At 37.4% G+C, this 14302-nt stretch overlaps 1 protein-coding gene across 1 annotated transcript; it reads left to right on the top strand.

Moving 5' to 3' along the window:
* Window positions 1–651: 651 nt before the first annotated feature.
* Window positions 652–13950, top strand: efcab6 (EF-hand calcium binding domain 6). Its single transcript, XM_066649622.1, has 31 exons — window positions 652–761; window positions 1886–2051; window positions 2749–2969; window positions 3144–3229; window positions 3309–3378; window positions 3466–3602; window positions 3697–3815; window positions 4124–4245; window positions 4336–4484; window positions 4587–4673; window positions 4984–5104; window positions 5276–5446; window positions 6004–6099; window positions 6521–6681; window positions 6788–6892; window positions 7300–7465; window positions 7626–7740; window positions 7825–7949; window positions 8102–8331; window positions 8436–8523; window positions 8717–8835; window positions 8928–9089; window positions 9289–9444; window positions 9683–9887; window positions 10094–10291; window positions 10603–10830; window positions 11400–11612; window positions 11854–12046; window positions 12854–13038; window positions 13319–13468; window positions 13812–13950. The coding sequence occupies exons 2-31, from the start codon at window positions 1907–1909 to the stop codon at window positions 13932–13934; spliced, it is 4446 nt and encodes a 1481-aa protein (XP_066505719.1). The 5' UTR covers window positions 652–761; window positions 1886–1906; the 3' UTR covers window positions 13935–13950.
* The last annotated feature ends 352 nt before the right edge of the window (window positions 13951–14302 follow it).

Here is a 14302-nt window from a genome sequence, read left to right as displayed (position 1 = left end):
TTCTCGTCTTCTTCATTTTTCATATTTTAACCACGAGACTTACCCTCTTTCTCATTCTTTATTTTATTAATACACATACTTTATTTTATATTACACTGTATTCATTTTAATGTGATTCATTGTAAGTGTTGAAGGGTATCTGTAGCTATATTTTTCTTATTTTATGTCATTGCCTAAAATAAAGCTATAAAATAAAGTTGATTAAAGCCATTTGTTTACCCGTAAAATGCACTTTATAGTAATATTAATAATGAAGAGCCGACTCCCAAAGGGTCGATTCCTCAACTCCAATTCTAGGATCAACTCTTGTCCCATGAATCACAAGGAGTCGACTCAATCCCTCTTTGAGATTTCAGCCCTTTGTACCATTTCTAAAAATGGTTAAACTATGTTTAAATGTTTAATCCTGTCTCTATCCACTTCTACGGCTCTGCCGCTGTCTCGGTTAGAAAGGATTAATTTATACCAAAGTTGGCTAGAATCAGTTTTAAAATTCAGAGTCGGAGGTAATTCTGTCTTTACTCGGGTTTGATTCCAGAAACCCAGTGTTGGCATCACTACTTTGTAGGGAGCAGATAGAGAGATTTGGGACACGAACAGGCGCCGGGCCTCACGGTGCGACTATCTCCATGACAACAGCGTCGCTGGGTTACTTGGTCTTTACCCTGCCGTGTGCTGGAGAAGTGAAAAGAGGACGAGAAGGAAATATTCAACAAACTCAGAACTCTTTATTCTCAGACTCAACCAATCTGGAGAACTGGGTGAGCATTTCAGATTCTTCCACCTTCGCGTTGACTAAATACGTGTTATTAATAAAAGACGGTTGGAGTCGCTGTGTTCTTGTCTTTAAAAGCTGATTTTAATGACACTTTTAAGGCGTCTTTCTCCGTTAAAGTCATAACATTATGAAAAACCTAAAGTGCACATATTCAACGTATTATTTCGTTTATTATATAATCATCCTATTCGGGTTATTATTTATTTTTACACAACCATTTTCGAACTGTTGTAATATGGTGTTTTATATAATTTCATTGGGATACACTGGACAGTCACTGGTCATGGGAAACAGTGAATTCAAAATTACATGTTTTTTGAAGCTGTTTCAGTATATGGTCTATATAGACTGCCGAGTTAACGTCAGAATGTAACAAAGTTGACATACTACTTCAAAGCTCCTTTATAAATCAATGAAATTTTAGTATTCCATGGTATAAGGTGGAGGCGGCACGGTGGCGCAGCAGGTAGTCACGCAGCTCCAGGGGCCTGGTTGTGGGTTCGATTCCCGCTCCAGGTGACTGTCTGTGAGGAGTGTGGTGTGTTCTCCCCGTGTCCGCGTGGGTTTCCTCCGGGTGCTCCGGTTTCCTCCCACAGTCCAAAAACACACGTTGGTAGGTGGATTGGCGACTCCAAAGTGTCCGTAGGTGTGAATGTGTGTGTGTCTGTGTTGCCCTGTGAAGGACTGGCGTCCCCTCCAGGGTGCATTCCCGCCTTGCGCCCAATGATTCCAGGTAGGCTCTGGACCCACCGCGACCCTGAATTGGATAAGCGGTTACAGATAATGAATGAATGAATAGTATAAGGTCAGTTAGCAAGTGTGTGATGTCCTGTGATGGACTGACACCCGTGTTCATGCCTTGTGCCCAATGATTCAGTGAAGGCTTCAGACTCTGATCAGGACGAAGCAGTAATAGAAGATGGATGGATGAAAGAAAGAAAGAATGAATGAATGTATGAATGATATGAGCACTTTAAAGCAGTAAATGTGTAGTAAGTAGGCTTAAAATATAAGGCAGTTAGATATTCAGGATGAAAAGCACCCACAGTCCCAGGTGAACTATAAACAAGTTTAAAGTCAAATAATTACTTAATAGCTGTCTTGTAGCCTCCATAGGAGCCAGCAGTGATGTCCTCAGTAGTGCACCTCACTCCGGGCCTAGAAAACCTGAGACCTATATCTCGAGGAATCCCCATCATCCCAAGGAGCAGGAGCACCTCTCGCACATCCAGTGTATATCTTCAGAAGAAATATGACCTCAAATCTGACTCTGGTAAGAAAAGATATGAACTAGCCAGAGAAGTGGAACTACTTGCTTAACCACTACTTAACTAGTAAATGTAATTATTGCCTAGTTAAAATTTGATAGATTTATACTTCAGGTGATAATACTGTTAGGCCTACTTTTTTTCAGGAAATCAATTTAGTGTTTACTCAGATGTACTAATGTACTAATCAACATTTATTTACAATCTGTGATAAATATTGAATTCATTTTGTTCAGTTTTATTTTTACATTGATTAGAGTTCCTAAACAGGTTTTTGATTGGTCTCATATTTATATTTTATTACTTTATATCTTAAAAATAAAGAGCTAAACTGTTTTTATACTTTTGCACTTCTATCTAATTTATTTGTGGAAAACTTACAGCAGTGCTACCTTTTATTTACTATGTGTTTAAACTGCTTCTCTCACCTTTTGGCACTCTCAAACAAGAGACAAATACCTGGTGTCATAGTTCTTCACCGACTGAATGAGATACTGAAATATTATTATAATGATTAATAACTAAATTTTAATTCTGAACTCTAGAAAGGTTTATCCATTTTAATCACACATACTAGTAAGGTTCAGGTTCAGTGGACAATCATATTCCTCCTGTTTAAAAGTCCAGAAAAAGGCCTAACTTGGACCATAATTGTAATCATATTGTTGCAATAAAACTAATATAGCTACCTTTCATTCCTAGCATCCTCTGTGCAGTCAGTGGCAGATGAGAATATGTCTTTAGAAGACATATGGAGCATGCTCTCACAGAAAGTGGCCATCAGGAAGGAAGATCTGAAGGCAGCTTTCCGTGCCTTTGACCACAGGAGCCAGGGCACTGTCACCAAAGGGGAATTTCGACGTGTTATTGAGGGCTTCCTTTTGCCACTTACTCAGTCTCAATTTGAAGCCCTCTTAGAAAAGGTGATCAGATATACCATATTATTAAAATACTTTCATATTTTAAGCAAACTAATGGATTCAGTTCTGAAAATAACTTGGATGAATAAGTGTTACATAGTATTAGAATTTCCAGAGACATACCAAGTATATTTCAGTTTCTAATCCAGGCTCTTTTTAATTTTGCCTTACTTTAAGATTCCACAAAGATCAAATGGAACCATACCCTATATGCAATTCCTGCGACAGTACTGGTCAATCAGGGTTTCATCAGCTACATCTAGGTATTGTCTAAAGATGAGAATTTTTTTTTAAATTTAACTATCTATATGTATTAAAACTTATTAGCATGTCTTGCTACAGAATTCCATGTGTAAGTGCTAGTCGACAGGGCTTGCCACTAGGAGAGCTGCAGTGCCGTCTTAAGGACAAGGTGGGTGAATTTGGCCCCTTTGCATTTGCAGTGTGGTTTAAAAGTATATTTCCATCCCATTTGCATAGTATTTATTTTTTTCAACAGATTGGAGGCAACCTAAAAAACATTACAAGGGCTTTTCGCCTGTTTGATTATAATCGAGATGGGCAGATTCAACAGCATGAACTGAGGAGAGTTCTGGAGAGCTACTGCTTTCCTTTGAGCCAGCATGAATTTCACAGGTCCTAAACCAGTCCATTATTTCCTATTAAATATATGGTCAGTGTTTGTAACTGAATCACAATACTTTGTACTTTTCCTTGCTGATGATTACAGGCTATGGCTGCACTACTGTCCAAATAACTCACAAACAGTGTCCTATAAGGAATTTCTTGAGAGGCTTGGTGTGGATTGTGAGAACTACAGGAAGATTGCAGCTGACTCTGTGAAACTTGGTAAGGAAAAAGTGCTTTGTATGATGTATAAGGAATTCATTAGCAGCATCAGGTGCATGTAGTCAAATAACAAGCCAGACAAGCTACTTTAGGGCATATAACAAGGAGAAACATGTCATTATCACAAGCCTGACAGTGTTATTATATGCTTTTGCCCATTATAGTTACACGACAAAACTCAGTAGTTAATTTCCTTTGAAAAATTGTTTTGACTGAAGTTTTATTCCTCTTTGGTATTGCCACTCTTTATAATCCTAATCTTAATTTGTGTTCCCTTTCATTTATCACCTTCATAATTCTTTATCAAGCTTTGAATTGGGATACTGTAAACCGATCTACAGCAAAACCCCAAAGCAGGTCAGCAGTTTGTACTTCTTTAGCTGAGAATCTGGATTCCTTGGATGAAATCCACGCCAAGTTTCTGAAAAAGGTGAGTATGCTGTTGATCACTTAAAATACAATTAAGTGTGGAAATATCAAAATGAATATACAACTTACTTTGTGTAATCTGTGAAAATAGATGAGCTCAAACCATGCTCTTGTGGAAAAAGCGCTTCAAGCAATTGACATCAAGGACAGTGGTGTGGTCTCCTATGATGAGTTGAAGTCAGTCCTGAGCAGTTTCCTTTTTCCAGTCAGTGACAGCATTTTTCCAAGTCTCTTGAGCAGGTATGAGGATGATTTCACCGAGTGTACTACTTGTAGATGCGCTGTTGTGGTTAAATATACTCCTGTAGTGAATGGTATTTATCTGTGTATTATTTTGGTCAGATTTGGAGTGGATCCCACTGAACTTGTACAATGGAGAACGTTCATTAATCTATTCAGAGAAGAGGAGGAGCAGATGTTAAATTTGGGGTAAGCCAAAGTCTTAAACTTTCGGTTTACCCCCTTAAAATCCAAGGTCTTTTCAGCAGGTTTATTCTCAGGTTTCTTTTTTCTATAACTGCATAACTTAAATATTACTTTTGTAGTATTTACTAAATAATATATAGTAAATACGTCATTAATGACTCAGCAATATGTCAGAATTCAATGATAGCAGAAATCATATAGATACTACCTGAAATAATATATTAGTGAAACATAAAAGCTAAAATAATTAAATACTGCTACCAAAAGGTGAAATGGTGAATATTTTAAAACACACAATTTTTGTCTTTATCAGAAATGAGAAAGATACTTCATCTCCTTGTGTGTCCAATATTGAAGAAATCTTACCAAAGTTACAGGAGCAGATACTTGAGGTTTTTCCTCTTCTGAAGAAAGGCTTCCTGGCCTTAGATGAGGTTGGTTAAAAGTTTCAGAAAATACTGTGCAGGACACATGAAATTTCTTACTTTCATCATCACTGTAATTCTTTCGATGTTTCACACTCAAGACATTATATCACTACGAAAAGCTATAGCACTGATTACATTATATTTATTTTTTTATTTTGGATTGATTGCTCACTCCAGAACAGAACTGGAATGGTCAGTAGGGCGGATCTGCGGAGGCTTCTGGAGGGTTTGACTTTCAGGCTGACAGATGAGCAGTTCGGAGGCCTGACAGGACTTCTCTGTGTGCAAAAGTCAGGATCCATCAACTACCAGCATTTCCTGGACTTTATTCGGAATCAAAGATCAGTGGTAACCTTTCTGCAGTGCATTTTACAGTCAATTTTAATCTATCGCTTCAAAAAATATATTTAACTAATTATTTGTCTAAAATTACTGGTGTGGCACAGTGAGAGCAGGTAGGGTCGCAGTCACACAGCTCCAGGAACCTGGAGGTTGTGGGTTCGATTCCCGCTCCGGGTGACTGTCTGTGAGGAGTTGGTGTGTTCCTCCCTGTGTCCGCATGGGTTTCCTCCTGGTGCTCTGGTTTCCTCCCACAGTCCAAAAACACACGTTGGTAGGTGGATTGGCGACTCCAAAGAGTCCGTAGGTGTGAATGTGTGTGTATCTGTGTTGCCCTGTGAAGGACTGGCACCCCCTCCAGGGTGTCTTCCTGCCTTGCGCCCAATGATTCCAGGTAGGCTCTGGACCCACCGCGACTTGGATAAGCGGTTACAGATAATGAATGAATGAAAATTACTGGCTAGTCAATTTCTTCTTTTCAAATGTCCAAAGCAGGGTCCTTCACTCATGAAGTGGCTTAACACTTAGTCCTGTGAACAGTGTTGTAATTGATGTATCTTTTACAGATTGAAGAACAAAGCAGCAAGTCTCCAGACCAGCCAGAGCCTTCTGCTTCGCGGCTTTGTGCTGTATCTCCATCAGCCACGGAAACCTTGACGGCAGTAAGTGTTCGTTCACCAAATATATTATCAGTGGTTGTTGATGTTTATCAATGTTGTTGATGTATTAATACATCGACAACATTGTGCCTCCCATTACTCAAGGAGTCTATTTAAAATGTATTTCATTATTACTTTGTTATCTTCAAGTATGTTATTATAAAGGGTCTGCTATCTTAATGTAATCCAGTGCAGCAATGCTGGAAAGACCAGTCACGCCAAGTCAAGTTTTTGGTGATTTTCATAAAATCAGAGTCTATATTTGAGTTGACTAAGCTAATAAATATGTAGTTCATTTAACAGACATTATTATATCCAAAACAACACTTAAACAAAGCTCTGGGTGTGTGTTCACAGCCTCCAGTGCCATTGTGTGTGTTCACTGCCTCATAAAACACATTAAATATTTATTTTCAATTTATAGGTGCAGGGGATTCTAAAGGAAACGTTGTCAGAGAAGTATGATTCATTGATGGCATCTTTAAATAATGCAGACCCAACACAGAGCTATAGTGTTCCTCCTGAAGTCCTGAAAAAGCTGATGCAACAGATTGGGCTATCACTCTCTGACAGCCACTTCAATATGTAAGAGTTTCATAATGTTAAACTGGGACTCTTCCTTACTGTAGAAGGTACAGATTACTGTTACAGGTACTAATTACTGTAATTTCTATGTTTTGCTCTTCTGTAGGCTCTGTGAACCATTTATGGAATCTGGAGGAGTGAACTACAAGTTGATGATGATGAGCCTTGGCATTTTCGAGAGGAGTGGCAATAGCCCTAGTGTTATGGAGAGGTCTGTTGCAAGAATCTAAGAGTTTAAAATGATTGTAGATCTATTACCACACTTCAGACTAAAACTCAAAAAATACACCATGAGTCAAGGCAAGTTTGGTGTCTGAACTCTAAATCTTTAATTTTTAACTTCATAAGAAGCTTATATATATGCATTAATTAGCACTTTGCAAACTGCATGCCTCAAACACATTGGTAGGCAGAGATGGATAACTCAGAAAGTGAATATCAAGGGTGTCCAGATATGTGGAACAAAACCCTTGGGAGGATATCTACTTTCTGTACATGAGCTACATATATATAATACTAAGTAACTTGCTGATGGTTTCTGAAACTGTATTACATAGTTATCTAAAAAACCAAAAAGCCACTGTCTGTTTTATGCATTATCCTGTTTTTGATTTACAGAAATAGAAGTACTGCTACAGAGAGCGCTGAAAGTCAGGCAGTGGTAGATATTTTTCTGAGGATGCTTAGGGACATGATACAGGACCGAGGAGTCACTCTCAAGCAATATTTGTTGACAACTTTCAGAGGCTCTGAAACAATGCTTGGCTTGAGAGACTTCCAGAAGGTAATTAACTTATAGTTTACAGGCATCCATATTTACACACACTCATTATATTTTTCCATGTCCTTGTGTAATCCCTAGAGACATGTGAGATAATAGAACAGATTTGCTCTGTATAGCTCAGCACTGTATCCTTGTATGTTTGCACTTTTTGTTGTTTTAGATTCTAGATGATTGTAGAATATCTCTACAAGCTCCACAGTTTCAGACCCTTGTCCAGGCTCTTGGTTTCTGTGATGGACAGATTTCTAGCAGTGAATTTGTGGCCAAATATGAAGGTGAGAACTCTGGTAATTATCTGGTAAAGACCATACTAACCTGTAAAAAAACTGTATTTTTAATATAACATTCTTCCAACACAGATGCCATAACCACAGAGAATTATAAAGAGCGAAGGATAAAGTCAAGTAATATAAAATCAAATAACTTGATGTCTGCAGAGGACTGTTTCAACCAGCTTGCAAAGAGGATCAAAGAATATCATGGGGTGCGAATTTTTTGAACAATTCCTGCAGTTGTTCTTTCAGATGTAGCCTAAGTTCAAGAAAAGCATATCACAATGTGAAAAATAAAAACATCACTACTTACAAACTGCTCTCAAAACAGAAAGTGTAAAAGTCTTGTATTGTTGCCTTTTAGGATTTTTTAACAGCATTCCGTCTAATGGACCAGAACAGAGATGGTCTTGTGAACCAGAATGATTTCAGAGTTCTGTTTGACAGCTTGAGGATTGTTATTAAGGAAAAGGAGTATCAGAGACTGCTGGAGCTGCTAGGCTTTAAACCTGGCTCTAACCTTAACTACCCTGAGTTCTTCCAGAATATTCAACCTAACGTGAGGCCTGGATTACAGTTTATCAGTAACATGACGTGAGCACTTCTAGTTTTACATATACTGTGAAATGGTTGCAGTATTGTGTATGCAGTATACAGAGGGAGTACTTGTAATTCTTCTTTATTGTATTTTTAATCAGAGCTGAAGAGTTGCTTGATCATTCATGTGAGCAAGTTCACACCTACCTGGTGACCTCTGCACGTACAAGTTGGACACAGTTCTCAAAGGTAACTGCTCCATTTCTTTTAGAGTCACTTCCAGCAGTCCTTTATGTTATAATGAAATATACAGCACTTGCTCTGCAAATGAAGATAAACAATGAGAAACAAGTCTCCAAAACCATGTTTTCAATGGATGTGATTTACTCTGTGACTTCTGGTGATATAATTGGTTGAAATTCTTGTTTATGTATTTTTTCAGGCTTTTAGCCAGTATGGAGAGGATGGTGAAAGCATAGTCACTAAGACTGGTCTGCGTAATATTCTTTACAAATACTACTTGCCCATCACTTCAAGAGAATTTGAGAAGTTATGGGCAAGGTAAAGAACACTGTGTATTTATCAGTATTTATAATGTATCGTTAAAGTGAGTGCTTACATTAACTGGCAATCCTAATATTTTTTACTAATAGGTATGATGAGGATGGAAAGGGATACGTTACTCAGAGGCAATTCCTGGACAAGTTGAATATCAATACACAGGAGTTTGCATGCACAGTGGGTCCAGAAGAAATAACCACAAGCCGAACTGCCTGTACAACCCCCCTCACAGAGACAACACTGCACAAACTAAGGTAAGTAACATGTAAGAAAGAAGGTTCTGCTTTTGTCACATCTAATGTCGCTAAATAATCTCAGTTTAGGTTAAGCTTCTGTTTGACTTTTTTTAGTGATATTTGGGCATTGTACTACCTCTTGTTTATCTTACTTCTATAGATTACTGTCATTTCAGATGGATACACAAATGACAACAGATTATTTTTCACTTTTTAGGGACTGGTTGAAGTTCAATTTTGAGGATGTGAGCAGGTGTCTGGTGGAAATGGACGAAAGTAGAGATGGTCATGTGGCAGTGAAGGCTCTGCTGTCTTTATTCAACAGACATGGCTTCCAATTACAAGAGCAGCAGTTATTGCATCTAATCAAAAAGTATTAAAAACATCCCCCAAATTCTTCATTTGTATACATGGTTCTCATTATCTCATAAACTCTACATGTTTACAGTAGAATGTTGTCATGTATTGAGGCCATTTTGAGCAGTTTAGGAGTTCATCAAAATATAGAAAATATAGGGTAGAAGCCATTTATTTAGCTGTTCCTGTTAAATTATTTGTCTCTATCTTTACCTCTTCCTCATCCTTCTTCTTCTTTGTCGTCGTCTTCTCAGCCTTGGGATTAATGTCTGTCATGGTAAACTGGTTTACCTTGATTTTCTGGAACAACTTTCGGGTACTAATGCTGAAATTGAACCTCAGCTCAGCCAGTACAAAGAATCTCCTGCATCAGTAGAAGATGTAGAAGGACTCAGTCCTGAGGGAGCCTTACAGAGGGTCAGAGAGCTGGTCACCACCTCTTCACATACTCTCTTCAAGGTAATGAGTAGAATAAGCAGTGGTTGGGCTAAACACTTTGCTGACTAAATTATTGGGAATGAAATATTGTTAGATTGTGTCAATTCTAAACAAAACAAATGTTGTGATATATTTTTCTTATATATTGAAAAACTACTGGGTAAATAATTAAAATTCTGTAGCTGTGTAACTGGTGCAGTAATAAAAACTGTCTTTTCTGACTTAAGGCTTTTGAAGTATTTGATCAAGCTAAAAAAGGCAAAGTAACTCAGCCTGACTTCCGACGGGTGCTGGACAACTTCTGTGTCAGACTCTCTGATGTGCAGTACAGGAAACTTCTGGCTAAACTCTCAGTCAAATATGGAGAGGAAACCTTGGTAGACTGGAAGCATTTTCTTCAAACTTTTGACCTTCACAACCAAGAGGTAAAATAATTGATGGGATATATGTATAGATGGCTTTTATTCATCCCCAAATACAGTAGCAAACATTAGTTTGAATTTCTGCACTGTGAGACAAATAAAGGAATATCTTATTTTATATGATCTTATCTTATCTAAAAGACGAATGACATTATACATGTATAATCTTTATTACAGACTTGTGATTGTAAAATATTTGCTTATTCAGGTCCAATTCTATGATAATTACCATAAATAATGTAACTAAGTTATGTATTACACAGTATTTGTCATCTGTTATATCAAGTTATAGGTATTTTATTGCTTTTTACCAGACATCCAAAGAATGGCTGGAGAAAGTCCAGAAGATGCGCTTCCCTAATCAGCCTCATCCTCTGCCAATCAGTGATATATTAGTGAGGATCCAAGAGGTAGTCTCTGCCCGCCTTAACACCATCACCAAGGACATTGTGGACCTGGATTATGCCAGACATAATGTCATATCAAAAGAACAATTCAAGATCATTTGTGACCAACATTTCATGAGACTCTCTGATGATCAGGTAAGTCATGGTGCATGACTGTAACAAAGTCTACATTCTTATGGGTCTGAAAGGGTTCTTTATTAAAGGAAATGGTTCTATATTGAAGCATGAGTAAGAATAGATACTTCACAATGAAAGTTCTACAAAGGTTCTTTAGTAAAGAAAATGGTTCTATATAGAACCCTGAACAATTAAAGAGTCTTGTGCATGATTAAAAGCTTATTTACATTCTCAATATGATCTTCAGATTGATGGAGAACGTGCTGTAGATGGTTCTATATAGAACATTTTAGAAAAGAGTTCTTATATGGCACCAAACAGTTCTTCTATTGTTACAGGCTTGACATAGTAACAGTGGAAGAACCCTTTTTGGTGCCATATAGAGACCTACTCTTACAGGTGATGTTTCATACAGAAACATCTATAGCGCATTCTCCATCATAACCCCATCACAATGCAAAAAACCTTTGTAGAACCATTATTTTTTATGGTGTGCATTTAAAATTAGTACCCAATCATCAGTGATTCTTGCATTTTAACCCACTGAATAATGCACACTGAGCTACAGAAAATCTCTTCTTTGCTAGTTTGAAAAGCTGTGGAAGATATTGCCTGTCAGTGCTTATGGCTGTCTGGATTACCATGAGTTCCTGAAGAAGTTTAGTGGTGAACTGCAAGAAAAGGAGGAGGAAAAGCCTGAATCATCACCTTCCCCAGAGTGCAGAAAGCCATTAGGGAGCTCATCTGCTGTTCTCCCAAAGTGCCCCAAAACTGCACCCTGCATCCCTGAAAGGAGAAAGGTGCAGTGTACAGCAGTTATTATAGTATCTGTCTCTGTAGTCAGATAACAACTCTCATTAAAGGTTAACTGTATACTTCTTCCTGAAGACTTCATATGACTAAAATAATAAGCACAAAATTTAGGCCTAACCCTAACCAGAGCTCAAGTGCTTTGGTTTGCTTTACACAGACTGTGCATAATATGATAACTTGAGTTAGTAGATATTTATACAGATATTTATATGTTCCATATCAACCCAGGCATTTAGCCCTGAGCAGTTCAAACGCCCCTCAACGGTTTCTGGGGGTTTTTCAGTAACTGTGCCATTGGACTGTGAGGCTGTGGAGCGGAGACTGCGCTTCCAGCTGCGCAGCTGCTGGAGGGAAGTCCAGAGGAAGTGCAGGGAGGCTGACACTGAGAGAACTGGAGAAATAAATATGCAGGATTTCTTAGGTATGATAAAAAGTGAAAATGAGTCTGTGTATAAATGTCTTTTCAATAGGAGTCTGTGTATAGATGTTTTACTCATAATCTCTATTAAACAACAGTAAGTTTCTTAGAGGAATCTTTTATTTCACCTTATATGATGCAGGGGTTGCACGAAAAAAGCATGTGACGCGCCTTAAACATCCTGTTATTTTTAAGACAGGAAGTGTAGTTGATTTTAGGATTAGAAAATTTTAGAATAAAAATGACAAAGGTTTGACAAATGACATTTTACTGAGATTTTGGGGTAAAATATTTGCACTCCTGGGTATGGTTGAAGTGTTATTTGTGAATTTTAAACATTTGAGCATGGTTTAATTCTGAGGGGAGACAACCTTGAAAGCTGGGTGCCTCTTCTGCTTAGAGCTAAATTTTGATAACTGGAGCAAGGATTGACAAATAAAACAGAGTAAAAAAAGAAGGGGCTAGGGGCGCGGTGCTTCAGGCATGGTGCTTACCCATACAGCAGTTAATTATATTACAATAACACCATAAATGTTACTGTTGGTTAAATCCTCTGCAGTATAACATTGCTTATAGTCATATATAGTCTTTTAAAAAAATCATATTAAAAAAGAAATGACAATATATAACTTACTGCCATTTCGGCACATTGTCATTAACATTATATTTATTCAAAGGAAATCGTTGTATTTGTTGCAAGTAAGCCAGAGATATATCATCAGTTCCATTCACATATGCCAATATTTATTTCACATATCCCAACGTGGTGTTATGAACGAATGTGTATTCATATGTATGTTTTTCTTTTAGATATACTGGAGAAACTACATGTTGACTTATCCCAGTCTCAGTTTGAGCAGCTGTCCAAGAAGTATAACATCAGAAAAAAGGGACGTATTTCCTACTCAGAATTCTTGTTGCACTTCGTGCTTATGCTCAAACCCCAGGCTAACACCTGCACAGGCAGGCGCAAGCTGCACCTGCCCAAAACACCAGTGAGTCTGCACTCAGCACTGCACTGTTCAAAAACTTCAGCACTTCTTCAGATTCCTACATTCACTACTTTCTCTTATAGGTCCTTTATTATAAGGGATTAAATAGTCCAGATACATTTCTAGCATTATAGCACTATACTCCTTACTTAATTTTATTATCAGAATTACATTTCAATTCAAGTATTGTTAAATTTAATGTTTATGAAGAGGAAAATTACATTGAGGTAAGATTACATGCACTACATTAACAAACCCGTTTGTCTCTATGACACTTTTTCAGATGAGTGCAGGGCCCTTAAGCGATCAGGGTGCGGATGCCTTGCTCAGGCTCTGTACACCTGTACAGCTTCACTGGAGGACCCTCAGACGAACACTAATGTCCTACGACAAAGAGCGTACAGGGAAGATTTCTGTGCAGGACTTTAGGAAGGTAATTAATGTTTGGTGTATTTGGTTCCTTTCAAGCTAATTATGTATGGCAGTGTTGTAATGTATTTCTGTTGGTATTTTCAGTTGAACTATTCATGTATCTAAATCAATTATGACAAACAATAAATTTAATATTTCTTTTAATATTTCCTACCTGAAATATTACTGGGCTTTTTTTTTACGTCGTTAAATCATATCTCATGGTTCTTTTTAGAAACAAATCAACAAAAGCACATTCTTCACAATTCATCCCAATACTGCTTCACATGTAAAGGAGAAATGCACTGAATTTGACTGGAATCTCTACTGAAGTCCTAATAAAAATGTGTTTGTTACCTCCACAGGTTTTGAGACAGTACAAAGTAAATATTTCTGAGGAAGATTTTTTTCATCTTACATATTTCTTCGACAAGAACATCTCAGGAAATATTTCATACAATGAATTTCTAGCCATATTCCAAAAATGAGCGCATTGTCATCACATTTCCTTAAAGATTAAATAAAATTAATCAAATAAACTTTTTCTGTCTTTCTTTTATTACCACGGGAGTAGAACTTTCTAACTGTATAAATCTTATCTGAAAGACAGCTTAGTTCAGTGACAGATCATTTATACAACAGCACACAATGAACATGAAGGTTCAATGAGTTCATTGGGTTCTTTTTAAAAGTCTTAAAAATATGTATGTAGAATTCTGGTGTGTAACAAAGAAAAGAAAATAGCTCATAATGCAATACCATTTCTAAGTTTAAAAGAACTGTTGTTATAAATTTGATTTGAAAGTGTAATATGTCCAGTTCAAAGTCACCAGTTATTTAGAGCCTCTATTGCATA

This window comes from Hoplias malabaricus, chromosome 17, assembly GCF_029633855.1.
Source record: "Hoplias malabaricus isolate fHopMal1 chromosome 17, fHopMal1.hap1, whole genome shotgun sequence".
Lineage (NCBI taxonomy): Eukaryota > Metazoa > Chordata > Actinopteri > Characiformes > Erythrinidae > Hoplias > Hoplias malabaricus.
The sequence above is the reverse complement of the archived record's forward strand: the minus strand, read 5'-3'. Positions and strand labels throughout refer to the sequence as shown.